At 35.7% G+C, this 13,968-nt stretch overlaps 1 protein-coding gene across 2 annotated transcripts in view; it reads right to left on the bottom strand.

Moving 5' to 3' along the window:
* The window catches only part of SEMA3C (semaphorin 3C), a 181,689-nt gene that overhangs the window by 54,051 nt on the left and 113,670 nt on the right, over positions 1 to 13,968 (bottom strand). For both annotated transcript variants that reach the window (XM_072791375.1, XM_072791374.1), the window contains exons 10-12: positions 13,893 to 13,962; positions 11,916 to 12,060; positions 2,404 to 2,626 (exon numbers count right to left, since the gene is read on the bottom strand). In XM_072791375.1, the coding sequence (XP_072647476.1) occupies positions 2,404 to 2,626; positions 11,916 to 12,060; positions 13,893 to 13,962 (438 nt within the window). The remainder of the gene's footprint in view (positions 1 to 2,403; positions 2,627 to 11,915; positions 12,061 to 13,892; positions 13,963 to 13,968) is intronic.

Raw genomic sequence — 13,968 nt, 5'->3', positions numbered from 1 at the left:
AGAATGCACACTGATGCTGCCACAGTAGAAAACAGTGTGGAGTTTCCTCAAAAGCTAAAAATAGAACCGCCTTATGATCCAGTAATTGCACTACAGGGTATTTACCAAAATAATACAAAAGCACCAATTATATGCACCCCTATGTTTATAACAGCGTTATTTACAACAGCCAAGATATGGAAGCAGTCTGAGTGTCCCTCGACTAATGAATGGATGAAGAAGAGATGGTATATATACATGGAATATCACTCAGCTGTAAAAAAGAGAATGCAATCTTGCCATTTGCAACAATGTGGATGGAGCTAGGGAATATAATCCTAAGTGAAATAAATCAGAGAAAGACAAAAACATAGGATCTCACTCATATGTGGGATTTAAGAAACAAGAAAAAAGCAAAGGAAACAAATGAGAGAGTCAAAGCTAAAAACAGACTTTTAATTATAGAGTACAGTCTGATGGTTACCAGTGGAGAGGTAGGTGGGGCATGGGGATTAAGGAGCGTACTTATTGTGATGAGCACTAGGGATGCATGGAAGTGTTGAATCGCCATATTGTACATCTATATTATATAACACTGTATGTTAAGTAACTGGAATTAAAATAAAAACTTAAAAAAACTAAAATCATAAAATAAAATACAAAAAAAGGGAAGATGTAAATGCAAATATTGAGCTCAGGATATGACAGTGACGAGGGATTTAGGATTTGTTTGCACATAATAGATTAAAACCAAATGAATAAATGAAATGGCCAAAGAATATGTAAAAAGAAGAGGACTGTGGACAGAACCTTGGGGAATACCTACGCTCACAAGCAGGAAGAAGCTAGGCTTATGAAGGAAACTGAGAAGGAACTTCTACTACTTGTGGCCGAAGCAACAGGTAAAGAGAGACTCTACAATACCAAATGGTGCAAAGAGGAGATGGAAATGCCTCAGTGACTAAAGGTGCTCGGTGATTCATTGGGTTTTCTTATCAGGAGGACATTGAAGACCTTGGCAAAACCAGCAGTACAGCAGAAGTGGCCAAGAGTGAAGGTGTAGTCTAGTTTTGTATCCTGGTGTAAGGTTTCTAGCCAAGGATACAGTAGAGAATGAATGAACAAACAAAGTGAATGAGAAGATAACTGATAAAGTTCCTGGAAATTGCAGGAAAGGATAAAATTGAGAACAGACTAGAGAATGGTTAGTCTGGGAAGGAGGAATTATTTCTCAGGTATGGGGCAAACAAAGAGAGGACCAGTGAAAACACCCGTATGTCTAAGTGTGAAAGATGATGCCAAATATGCCTGCCAACAGTTTCTCAACCTCCGACCCATACAAGCTGAAATTATATGAGAGTGAAAGATTCAGATCTGGGGGTTTCAGTGTAAGAACAAAATAAGAATTTTATAGGAAAGTCACACTTTGTGGGTATTTTTTCTTGGCTAAATACCCACATCTTAAATTGAGTGAAGTGTGAGTGCAATTCATTTCTTAGTTCAGAATACGTGTTGCACCGCTGCATAGCTTATAATGAGATTTATAGACACGTTTTGTATCTCTTTCTTTTATTTATTTATTTTTTTTCCGTATCTCTTTCTTAAGCTAGTAGAGGAATTGCCTAATTTCATGAAGTAGTTTTGATATTATAAATAAAAAGACTTCATCACTTCCTGCAACATAGTCAGGAATGTTTGAAAGATGTTAATTACTGTCTAATGGCAAACTAGAGCTTTTTCCTCTCGAGGAGTGGTTCTCAAACTTTACTGTGTATTGAGTTACTTGGCGGGCTTGCCGAAACACAGATGGCTGGGTCTTACCCCTAGAGTTCCTGGACTGGGGACCTAAACTTTGCATTTCTAATAAGTTCTTGGGTAATACTGATTTTGTTGGTCTGGGGAACACATTTTGAGGACCCCTGCTATAGAGCCAGTCATTTCACATTCATATAGATTTATAAACAAGAGTATTTTTCACTCAGTTAGTCTATTAAAATTGGCAAACTATGGTTGTGAATATATTAAAATACCACCGTTAATATTTTCAAAAAAGTTATTTGTATTTGTTATTAAATTTAAGTGTCATCTAGAACTGTCTATCATTATCATGATCGCTTAGAGAATGGCTCCATGTATTTGTTAAGAAGTTGCAGAATTTGCTTCAGTTGAGAGACACACTTACATGCTTAAGATTTCTTCCCATCTTTTCTTTCAGCTCATAATTATTATCTTTCTCTATTATATGTGCCAGCGACTGTTCTAGGTGCTTTACATATATTAACCCATTTGTTCCTCACAATAACCCTATGAAGAAAGGGTTTTGAAGAAATCAACATTGGAGTCTCTCTGGTTCCAATGTTATGGTCCTTACTTATTAAACTCCTTTGCTGCACATTGAAGGATAGTTTGAGCTCAAATGCTTACCTGTGCCAAGAAACAAGACATGGTATCTACCGTCAGCAGCATTCACTCGATCCACAGCTATCTTTGTGTACTTGTAATCGGTGCCTATGCGAACAATCAAAGGCCTTCTGTGGATTGGGTATACAGAATTATACATGAGGGGATGGTTTCGGATAAAAGTGACAACATCATCTGGAAACTCCTTAGTAGTCCGCATGTTGGGTGTAAATGCTCCTCCTGGGCACTAATAAAACATTTTAAAAAGAACCAAGTTAGTAAATAGTTACTTCACTTTAGTGATAACTTTTCAAAGGTTATCACTAAAAGTCCTACTTTTCAAAATACTTAGAAGCTTAAGTTGTTTTAAGTGCAGCTCCTCCTTGACTTATGATGGGTTTAAATCCTGATAAATTTGTTGTAAATTGGAAATACCATAAGTTAAAAATGCATGTGATACCCTTAACCTACCTAACATCATAGCTTAGCTGAGCCCACCTTAAATACACTCAGAGCACTTGTATTAGCCTACAATTAGACAGAAATCATGTAACACAAATGCTATTTTATAATAAAGTGTTGAATAACTCATGCAATTTTTTGAAATACTGTATTAATAGTGGAAAACAGAATGATTTAAGAATAGGAGCTGTTGACCTTTGTGATCATATAGCTGTCTAGGAGTTGCAGCTCTCTGCCTAACCCAGCATCATGAGAGGGGATCGTGTCACAAATCACTAGCCTGGGAAAAGAGCAAGATTAAGTATTCAAAGTACAGTTTCTGCTTAATGTGTACTGTTTTTGCACCAGCCATCATAAAGTCAAAAAAAAAACAAAAAACACGAGATGAACCATCCCAAGTGGGGACCATCTCTATTTGCTCTCCATTGAGGAGAAAACAGCAAGACTGTATATACAACTATCTATAGAAACCGAATTAAAAATATACCCAATTTGACCATTTGAGCAAGGCTAAGTCCACTTGTCCTGCTCCAGTTGTTTTCAGAGAGCAGTTGATGCCATTCTGTCTATAACTTCTTACCTTTCCACCCCTCTCTTTTCTATTCTTATTTTGTGCCAGAAACAGTGTTGTTAGGGTAAAAAAAAAAAAAATCTTGTGGATAAAATCTAATGCTGTTACTGGCTAACATAGCTAATCGTTATCAAATTCAATCAGAACTCTAATGGGCAAGAGTTTTTATTCCATCTGATTCCCTCCTCCCAAGAGGGATCTCTGGAGTTGGAGCTTGGCTTTGGTGTGGTAAATTAGACCTGACCATTCCCCTCTAGACAAGACTTCTGTGACTTTCATTATCTTTGGAATAAAATTACAACAGCTTAGCATGGCCTACCGATCCCTGCATATCTGGTCTGCATCTACCATTGCCCTAGTAGTTCTCACTGTATTTTTTTTTTTAAGATTTCATTTATTTATTCATGAGACACACACACACACACACACACACACAGAGAGAGAGAAAGAGAGAGAGAGGCAGAGATACAGGCAGAGGGAGAAGCAGGCTCCGTGCAGGGAACCCCATGCGGGACCCGATCCTGGGACTCCAGGAGCACACCCTGGGCCAAAGGCAGGCGCTAATCCGCTGAGCCACCTAGGGATCCCCAGTTCTCACTGTTCTTGAGGCTCAAGCATGCTCCCCCTCCAGGACCTTGGCACTTGCTATATTCCCCATTTGAAATATGCTTCTCCAGATAACTCCATGGTTTTCCCTGTTACCTCATTCAGCTCTCAGTTCAAGTCACTTCTTTAAAAGTGGCGACACACATAAAAATAGTTCCCCATCTCTATCTCCACTCTCTATCTCCTTAACCTGCTTGATTATTTTTTTCACAGCTCTATTTACCTAGCTGTATATTACGTATTAGTTGCTTGTGTGTTTACTGCCTGTTTCTCCCTCTAGAATGTAAGCTACATGTTGACCTTGACTGGTTATATTTTGTTCATCGTTTCACTCTGGGGCCTATATATAACAAAGCTGACAGATAGTAGATATTCAACAAAGGATAATTTAACTAGTGATTTACTCTATTACCGCTGGCATTCAATTTTGGTTCAGGGCTGTATGAAACAGGAGCCTCGATTCTGGCCAGGAGAGGAAAGATTCAGAGCTTCAAGTTCAAAGAGGCAACTAGAAAGCAATAATAAGATCTGAAAAAGGCCTGCTGGACAGCTTCAGTAGTTCTGGAAAGAAGGTATAACAAGGGCTTCTGGGGAGAGGATTCCATTTATAGGGCATCTGAGGCCAAGCTCAGGGGTAGGCTGGGAGCTGCTGGAGCTTGGAATGCAAACTTATCCATTAATAGGATCTGTGTTAAGTTATACAAGCAAAACTGTTGGGTATAATCTTTAACATATACACACACTATTTGTGTAATCCTATTAAATACCTGACAATATTTCAAGTTTCAAAAGCAAAAATACTCAGGTATTTAATGCCATATTTTCTTGAAAGAAAAGCACTTCTGTTCTAGTTTTCATTTATTCTCTTATGAGAGGTAAAAGGTAAAGGAAAGCAACAAAGCCAACTTTCTGATCAATAGCAAAGGATACAGCATCTGTAGCAAACTGTAGGGTGTAATGGGGACAGTAATAAACTGGAAAGTTGTGCCTTATTCCAAACCGGCAATGAATACTCATTTCTAGCTATTGCTCCTATGCAGGAATATAAGCCTAGTGTGGCCAGATTTCAACGGAAGGTAGAAATGTGGAATTTTATGTGAAATCTGCCAAAATTACAATGTTAACTCAATGTAAAAAGAGAAAAGCAACGTTAGGGACCCAAAAGACATGGTGACTTGTAGGTTAAATCCTTGCAACAATTATCCCACAAGGTTAGTGCCCCTGGACCAGTATCGTTGGGCAGACCCACGTTTGCAAATAACTCTCAGCAAATTATTAATATTGCCTCACTCACTTAGACTGTATGATACTGAAGGCAATTTTTAGACTCACTTTGACCAGTTAACATTACTAGAACTTTTTTCAGGACCAGTAAATATAGTTCTCTTTTTATTGAAAGGCACAGGGAGCAATTAAATGACTTCACTAAGGAGAGATAATGAGACAAGTAATAAAACTAAGCCTCTGATTCATTATCCAATCAAGCGACTTTCATCTGGGGCTCATATGCTTTTCTTTTAGGAAAAAGCATTATCTTTAAATATACATGTTTATAAATTGCCCACAAAAAAAGACCAAATGGGGAAAAAGAATTTCATTTGATGGTATTCTAAAATGATGGATGTGTTCCATACTTCGGGAAAGTGTAGAATTATGGGTGTTCTCTACCCTCATTCTTCACACAAAGTGGAAAAAGGGAAACGCATTGCTCACTGAATGAAAAAATGGAAAGAACAAATGCATAGGCAACCCAGCTCCTCATAAAACACCACTAATTATGGTTTGCTAAGCTGAGAAGTCCCCTTAAATATTTGCAAACATTCTCATTTGTAAGTGCCAAAGATCCAAAGTTAGCATATATTACCAGGCAATTTATATAATTTCCAGTTAGCAATTACTTTCAGGTGTGATAAGGTTATTAAATTATAAGTGTCTAGTTTCTGGGCTTTACTTAATTTAAATTCAGTTAAAAATTATGTCTCATGTGCACAAAAGTATACTTATTAAATAGGTAACCCAAACAGATCAACTCAAATCAGTTATTTTATGTTCATTCAAATGTCCCCCATTAGGGACTTTAGTTTTATGAACTACTTGCTTAGAAACAAATGTTTCCTGGTAGGAGTATTTTCAAAATCACAAAATAAATCTTTTTGACAAGAATTAATTTTTTCAATTGATTCATGGCATAAACTTTGCAGATAAGACACAGGATGAATGACAATGATGGTGACAAGAATAAAAATGGATTACCCTTTGCAGATTCTCTCTCTGGACTTGTGAGTTTGCTCAGTGTAACATTGCCAAGTATAAATAAAATTCATGGACTTATCCCTCATCTTGTGATATGTGAAAACTTGTGTACTGAGATCTCAAGATAATAGAACATCCACCAACTATCATAAAATAAAGCCTCTGTCCCTGAATGAGGCTGGTGTCTCATTCTTCAGAAGGTTGAACTCTACAAATAGTCATTAAGTAGTTTGGGTTAAACTTCTCCTTTAAGCTGGGTTTTTTTTTTTTTTTTTCCAGTTCTAGCTTTCTGTTTATCGGGCAGTGATAAGCACTCCTTTTTTGAGTAAAGACATTTTAAGTGTTTTGATTACTAAAGTGTTGGGTGAAATGCTAGGAACAATAACAATGCCATGTTAAGGAAGTATCAGCAATTGTTGCCCTCAACCTAATTTCTTCCCTATTTTTAGCTATTCTTGACACCTGCCATCCTCCGATGCTCCTAAATCTCACATCCATGATCTTAGTTTTCAGTATTAATATACTCATATCTTAATTCATGTAGCTATACCTTGGACACTTTTTTTTTTAAGATTTTATGTATTTCTCCCTGAAAGATACACACACACAGAGAGGCAGAGATATAGGCAGAGGGAGAAGCAGGCTCCACGCAAGGAGCCCGACGTGCGACTTGATCCCAGGACGCCGGGACCACACCCTGAGCCAAAGGCAGACACCCAACTGCTGAGCACCCAGGCATCCCTCCTTGTGCATTTTTTTATTCAAAAAGCATTTTGATGTGTCCAATAGAAGACACAAGTATAAGAAGCCACCATTATCTTGTAGACATAAGATTCTTGAAAGATGGGCATATTCAAAGCAAAATAACAAGGCATATAATGATAATTTAGGACAAATATAAAATAAATATCAAATCTTGATTCATGATCAATTGCCATATATGGTTAAGAGCCAATATTTTTTAAATGAATTCAGAATAGAGCAGAGAACTTAAGGCTCTCTGAGTTGGTGGAAAGGCTTAGAGATAGAACAAAAATTTGGAATACCTAGGAAACTATAATGTGGGGCATTGCTGGGTCATAATGCTCAGAGTGAAAGAAAGGTAGGAGTTGAGGTTAAAAACTGCAGCAAAGCAAAGCAAAACTAGTCAGAGAAGGAGTGACTGACATGGTCAAGGGGAGCTTGACCTAACACTTGAAAGATGAGTGGTGTATGAATAAATACACGGACATGAATAAATGGCATTCCAGAATCTGGGTTAGTTTCTGGCATTGGTCTTTGAAACTCGTATTCTGAGAGAAACTGAGCTCATGCTTAAACCCTTAGTAATCTAGGCCCTTTATTTAAAGCCCAAAGAGTTATATAGCTGAGGACATGTACTTATGCACCACTTGGTCCATATTTTACTTTCATTTATCCCTCACTGCTGACAAGAGTGCTCTGCTCCAGTCCTACTAGCTCAGGGGGAGCTTCTAGAACTCCCTTGTTAATTTCCATCTTTGCCTTATAATGTAAGCTGTAACCTTTGTCTAGAAGAGCATTCTTTCCCCACCCAAATTATTCAAATCTGACTGTCTTCAGGGCCAACTCAATCTCATATTTTTATATGCCTTCTCAGGACAAGGCTATCCTACAAAAGTCTCTGTCTCATCTAGACTTCGATAGTATTTATTGTCTATTTTATTCATGTCTCGAATAATATGAAACATGTAAGGAACTTTTCATGTCTACATGTCTTACTTAATTTTACTGTAAACTTCCCTAACAATGCTTTAAACGTCTATGAAGACTAGAAATACTTCTAATGTAAGAACCTCCCAAAGATGTGTGGAATCAACAGAAGTGCCAGCAATAAAGTTCTCTTTTTCATGCCACCACTAACTATGTGGGTCATGAATTTTCTGTATTTGTTTGCTGTGAAGAAGTATCAGAACTGTTCAAAGCAAGATTAAGGCAGATGGTTCTGGTCCACTTATAAATAGATATTAAAACAGAACACTTTAATCAGGTTCTGCTTTAAGCAGGATAGTATAAGCAAAACAACTTTCTACAGAAGCTTTATACACATTGCAACAGAATAATGTAATATGTTAGCTCAGCCACAGAGAGAATCTGCAGTCTTTGGCTGCCCTTTGCAACATACCAAAGGTGTCTTGTTTCTTCCACAAACTTGAATTACTTATGGAAAAACATTATGACACAATTGGCAGGCTTCTTCCCACTGACTTGGGCTTGCTAGTTGGGGCAGTTTGCTAACAAAGCTATCAACTCTGCTTTAAAAGAATCACCTACGGAAACATTAGAGTGAGGGTATACAATTTCTGGCCCTGTCATTTTTTTTTTAAGAATCCAGCCATGTATTTATGAGGTTGACCGGGCAACTGGACTACTGTGTAGGGAAATAAAGTACAGCAGTCACAGTTAATTCTTCACAAGAAGACTTCAGAAGCAACATTTTTAACCCAGAAAAGAGGGAATGCTTTGGGTCACTTGGCTGTAGGTCTTCCTGCTATATCGGTGGGATATTAAACCCTGGAAGCCTGGCCATCTGAGTCAGACAGCTGAGCCTTCATGGTGTGTTGCTCAGCGAAGGGTGGAGGGACCAAATTTTCTGGGAGGTATGCTTTCCAGAAGGAGTTCCAGAGGTCTTCCTCCACCCTGCCTATTTCACTCCCTAAGGATCACTCATTTGACAATTTTTTTATTGAAGGGAGCTGCTCTGGTCTCAGCACCAGATGTAAGAAACCACATTATAGAAATATGTCTCAAGTACTGACTACTCCCTTTATTTCATGGAGTCAGCTCCAGATGTGTATTACTAAGCCCTGGCTTATACCACACTGCTTTACAGCAGGAAAAAAACATGCTTATTCTTAGGAACTTGGAAATAGTGAAAAGTGGGACTATTAGCAGAATTTTCTAATTTAACATTGGTTTATTTTGTTTTACTAAAAGGGGTTTATCTATTCTCACATTTTATGTAGAATAATTGCTATTTGACATGAGTGGTTTTCTCAATATGATTCCTGAGAGTCTTTTTGAACTGTCATTTATTTGGGTGAAGAGTCTGACTAGCATTGAGAACAGGGGTGGTGGCTTTCTTCAGGAAAAAAAAAATGTAATTTTTTGTCAATTTATTATAATGATTTGTTTTTTTTGTTTGTTTTGTTAAAGATTTTATTTATTCATGAGAGACAGAGAGAGAGAGGCAGAGACACAGGCAGAGGGAGAAGCAGGCTCCATGCAGGGAGCCCAATGTGGGACTCGAACCCAGGTCTTTAGGAATCGCACCCTGGGCTGAAGGCGGCGCTAAACCACTGAGCCACCTGCGCTGCCCTATTACAATGATTTGTAATACTTGTCAACTTCAAACTGTAACTACTGTCACCATGGTGCTCTCAAGTCACTACTGTGAATCCTTACTTGAGATGAGGTGCACAGAATCTACTCTTATAAGCTGGGTATAAACTCGCTCCACACATACTCGTTGAGGCTCTAAGGCCTCAAACCTGATTCTATTAGGGTGGCTCTCTTTTATCCGTTTTTTTGTTGGTTTGTTTTTTAATCTGGGAAATTTCTCTTAAGGTAATACTTGGGAAATAGAATTTTGTTGAGTTTACAAACAAACTATCCCTATACTAATCCCAAATGTATGTTGTTAAAAAGAATAATTAATGAAAGCATACACAGTCACAATCACTTGTAAATTTTCTGTATTAAGATGATGTAATGACTTGGTCAACTTCAAGTAGCAAGTAATTCTCAAAAATCAGATTTATTCTTGAATAGGTTATCAGTGAGTCACCTGGGAATGCATGAACTACACTGGATGAATTAATGAGAGCTGTGAGTTATAATGGAATCTGAAAATTGTTCATGTTCCTCTTCACTTTCACTTCTTTTATGTAATCTCTGCTTCTTATCCGACACACTCCAAGTTGAGGTGCCCTAGCATCAATATATCTGTTGATGTTTTGCTTGTGTTGCCCAAAATAATTAAGTATTTTTCCACTTTCTGTTGAGCTGTATCAAAGGGAGATCATGTAAAAGGAGACTGTGAATTGTATGATAGGACTTTGTCCCCAGCCATGATTAAGTGTGGCTTTTTCAAATTTAATTGTTTCATAGGTAAAGAGCAATTATGATAATCTTTCCAGCTAATTAAATTTTAATTATTCCTATAAAAGATGTATCAATGATTAATCTTTGTGCTTCCTAGCCAGGGAACCAAATTTGATCTCTTTCAATTTTGAATAAATAGGTTTAGAGGTTTAGCAAACTATTTTTCCTATTTTTTAAAGAAAATTGACAGCAGTATATTTAAGATGAGGAGAAAATAAAGGACTGAATAATACACTGCAAATAAACTCTGATAATAAGACAAAAATAAAAGGAATTAACAATAAAAATTACATAGGGTGAATATCTGAAAGCACATGGGTAGAGGGAATTTCGTATTTAAGGAAAAAGGAAAAAGAGACATTTCAAGAAAACAATATTTTAACTATCTTTTGATTATTTTTCATAATACCATTCTTTTTATTCACATCCACCCCATTTTATAAACATAACATATTCTATGAAATGCAAAAATATAAGAAAATTATATTCCTCTTGATTGTCTCTTCTCAGCGTACCATAAGACATTTTATAGAGATCAAAACTAATCAATATTCTAGAATTCAATAAAGCATCATAATGGGCCAAATAAAAAACATATAGTAGGACTATGATTATTGTAGTCCTAGAAAAACTTCAAGTCCAATCTGTCAGTGCACTACCTACAACTTCAGCTGGAAAAGTTAGTTTTCAAAGTACTTCTTAATACTGCTAATGTTATGAAACATGGGTATCCTGTATACCTGAAAACTTTATAGTTCATAAATATTTTATTGAATTATAACATCACTTTCATTATATATTTTTTTAAGATTTTATTTATTTATTCATGAGAGACACACACAGAGAGAGAGAGAGAGAGAGAGAGGCCAAGACACAGGCAGAGGGAGAAGCAGGCTCCATGCAGGGAGCCCGAAGTGGGACTCTATCCCAGGACCCCAAGGTCACGCCCTGGGCTGAAGGCTGCGTTAAACTGCGGAGTCACCCAGGGATCCCCATTGTGTTTGTCTACACATACTACTTTGTTTGAGAAATATACAGTATATAATTTTTAATATATCCCTGAGTATATACCTTAAAATTGAAAGATCTATATATGTTTTATTGCTAAATTATTTTTTGTATGATTACTTCTTTATTAAAACAGGTGAGACTCATTAATATTAGGAAGGGTTGTAAAAAGCAACTAGCTTTCAAATTCTTTTAGGCTGCGACCAAAATGTTAACACTTTCTAAGCTATGGCTTTTATGCCAATAAAATTAGGAAATATCTCTGTTGTGTTTAACATATACAGTTGTCTTGAAATCTGGGAGATTTTATTAGTAATAGTACTTAGAAAAAATTGTAGAGGATCTATCTGTAAAATCCCAAATGTGAGAAACCATGACCTGAAAAATTAAAATGAGTATATCAGTAGGTCTATGGCATATTTAATAAATATCAATATGTCATTCATTTCTTATTAAATTACATATATATTTTTTTAAAAAGCAAAATAACAAAGAAACTTTCCTAGATACTTACAGTTCCAGGGCGAGGATATGGAATTCTACCCTGATAGGAAATCAGCTGATGATTTGGCCCTTCTTTGTGGGCAAAAGGCCCATTAAACACAGTCTGTATATCAGATAAATGATACACACACACTGCCGAGCCTTTAAAAACTGAGCTAAAAAAACAAAACAGAAAGAGATCCATTATCTTACTTTTTTTTTTTTTTTTTTTACTTTTAAATACAATTTTAAAAAAATAGATGGTAAAGTTTGTGATAAAAAGTTGATATAAGTCATCATGGAAAAGTTGAATGTTACAGTGCACACTGCAAAGCCAAAAAACTTCTATTATTTTGAAATAAACCATTGGTACACACAGCATTAAAACATTTAAGTCATCCATGGAGGTAGTACATAGTAATAAGTTATAGAAGAGTTATCATAAAAAAATTTAAGATATTTAAAAAATAAAAATAAAAAAATAGAGTTATTGTTTCCAAAATATAGGACAAGTCAAAAAAGTTTTTAACTAGTTTATCTTAACAACAAAAAATCAATTGATGATTTATTAAAAAATATGAATTTGAATTCTAAGTCACTGTCAGTACAATCTATCATAATTTAACTCAGAGAAATAAGTCTCATTAAGAGAAATGGAATCTCTTTGTCTTAAGATGATTTTAATGTGAGAATGTTCTTACATGTGTCCTAAATAGTAACTAGAAAAATCTGTTATCATAGTTTTATGTATTTTCCCTGCTATGACAGAAAAAAAAAAACCAAACCCAATAAGGTACAAAAGAGATTCATTATATTGTCAATAAAATCTCATAGAATTTGTTTTTTTTTTTTCTCATAGAATTTGTTTAGATCCTTATTAAAAACTACGACTATTGTCAATAAGGCAGATTGACAGAAACAGTTCTGATTTATATGTATCTCCTAAATTAGATGCCTAATGGAAAACTTAGATGCCCATTGAGAAAAGCAAGATATATTAATTAATCATTAGCATCACTGGTCAAAAATGACAATTCTGATTTTTCAAAATGCTATTGGGGAAAACAAACATTATAGAAATGGTTTTTTGAAACAACTTTTTAAAGAATTTGGTTCATTTCAGTTTGTTCAATTCTTTGTGAGTTAAATCAGGACTACTTTCTCTATTAGAACAGGAGTTAAATTGTTCATCCTGAAAGGCATCTTTTTACAGATTTTATAGGGCAAGTGTAAATATGATTTATAATCAATATCCCTGCCATTTTATTTTACTGTGAATGGCCCATTACAGTTTACAATTATGCTGTGCTTGCCCCACTAGAAGAGAATGCTAAAAGCTCCAAGTTTTGGCCTTATAATTGATTGTCTAATAAAGGGGACCCATTACATTCTGCATTGGCCATGCCCCAGCTTGAGTATTGTGTTGCATTCTGAGTAACATTCCCAGTGTAACATGAGTAAACAGAAATATGGGTAGGAAAGGGTGAGAATTTGGCAAGTTTTCTTGAAATACATGACAGTTGAGATTGGACATCCCAGAGAAGTTAGAAAATATTAAACCTATTTTCAGATAAATGAAATACTATCATATGGAATGTGAAAACTGGTGCGATATTCTATTAGTTTCTAAATGATCATCATTTTAGATCACTCCAGAAGTAAAACTTATTTCAACAGAAATATCAAAAGTTTTAGGTGAAACATGAATCCTCATATTACTTCCTTAAAACAAAATACCTTATATACTTTATTCCTGCATTTTAATTCATATCTTCCTTTCTTTGAGAAAGATAGGATATAATCATTATAAACACTCTGTTCAAAACTATTTTGAAAATGTTAGTTCAGCTTAAATATATTTTGGTAATCAGGCAAAAGTAATAAAACAGGACAGTTACACTCTGAATGCTATGTAAAATTAAAAGTTCAAAAGAATGTTTTATAATAATTACTATTACTCAATAAGGTTTATTGTTTAACCCATAAGCTGTAATTGTTTAATAATTACCTTGATGTTGTAAAAATGCCATACACTAGTGTTGTCCTTGGGTTATCAGTTTCCAGCAGAAACACATCCTCTAAAA

This window comes from Canis lupus, chromosome 21 (assembly GCF_048164855.1).
Source record: "Canis lupus baileyi chromosome 21, mCanLup2.hap1, whole genome shotgun sequence".
In the NCBI taxonomy this organism is placed as follows: domain Eukaryota; kingdom Metazoa; phylum Chordata; class Mammalia; order Carnivora; family Canidae; genus Canis; species Canis lupus.
This window is presented reverse-complemented; position numbering and strand designations above follow the sequence as displayed.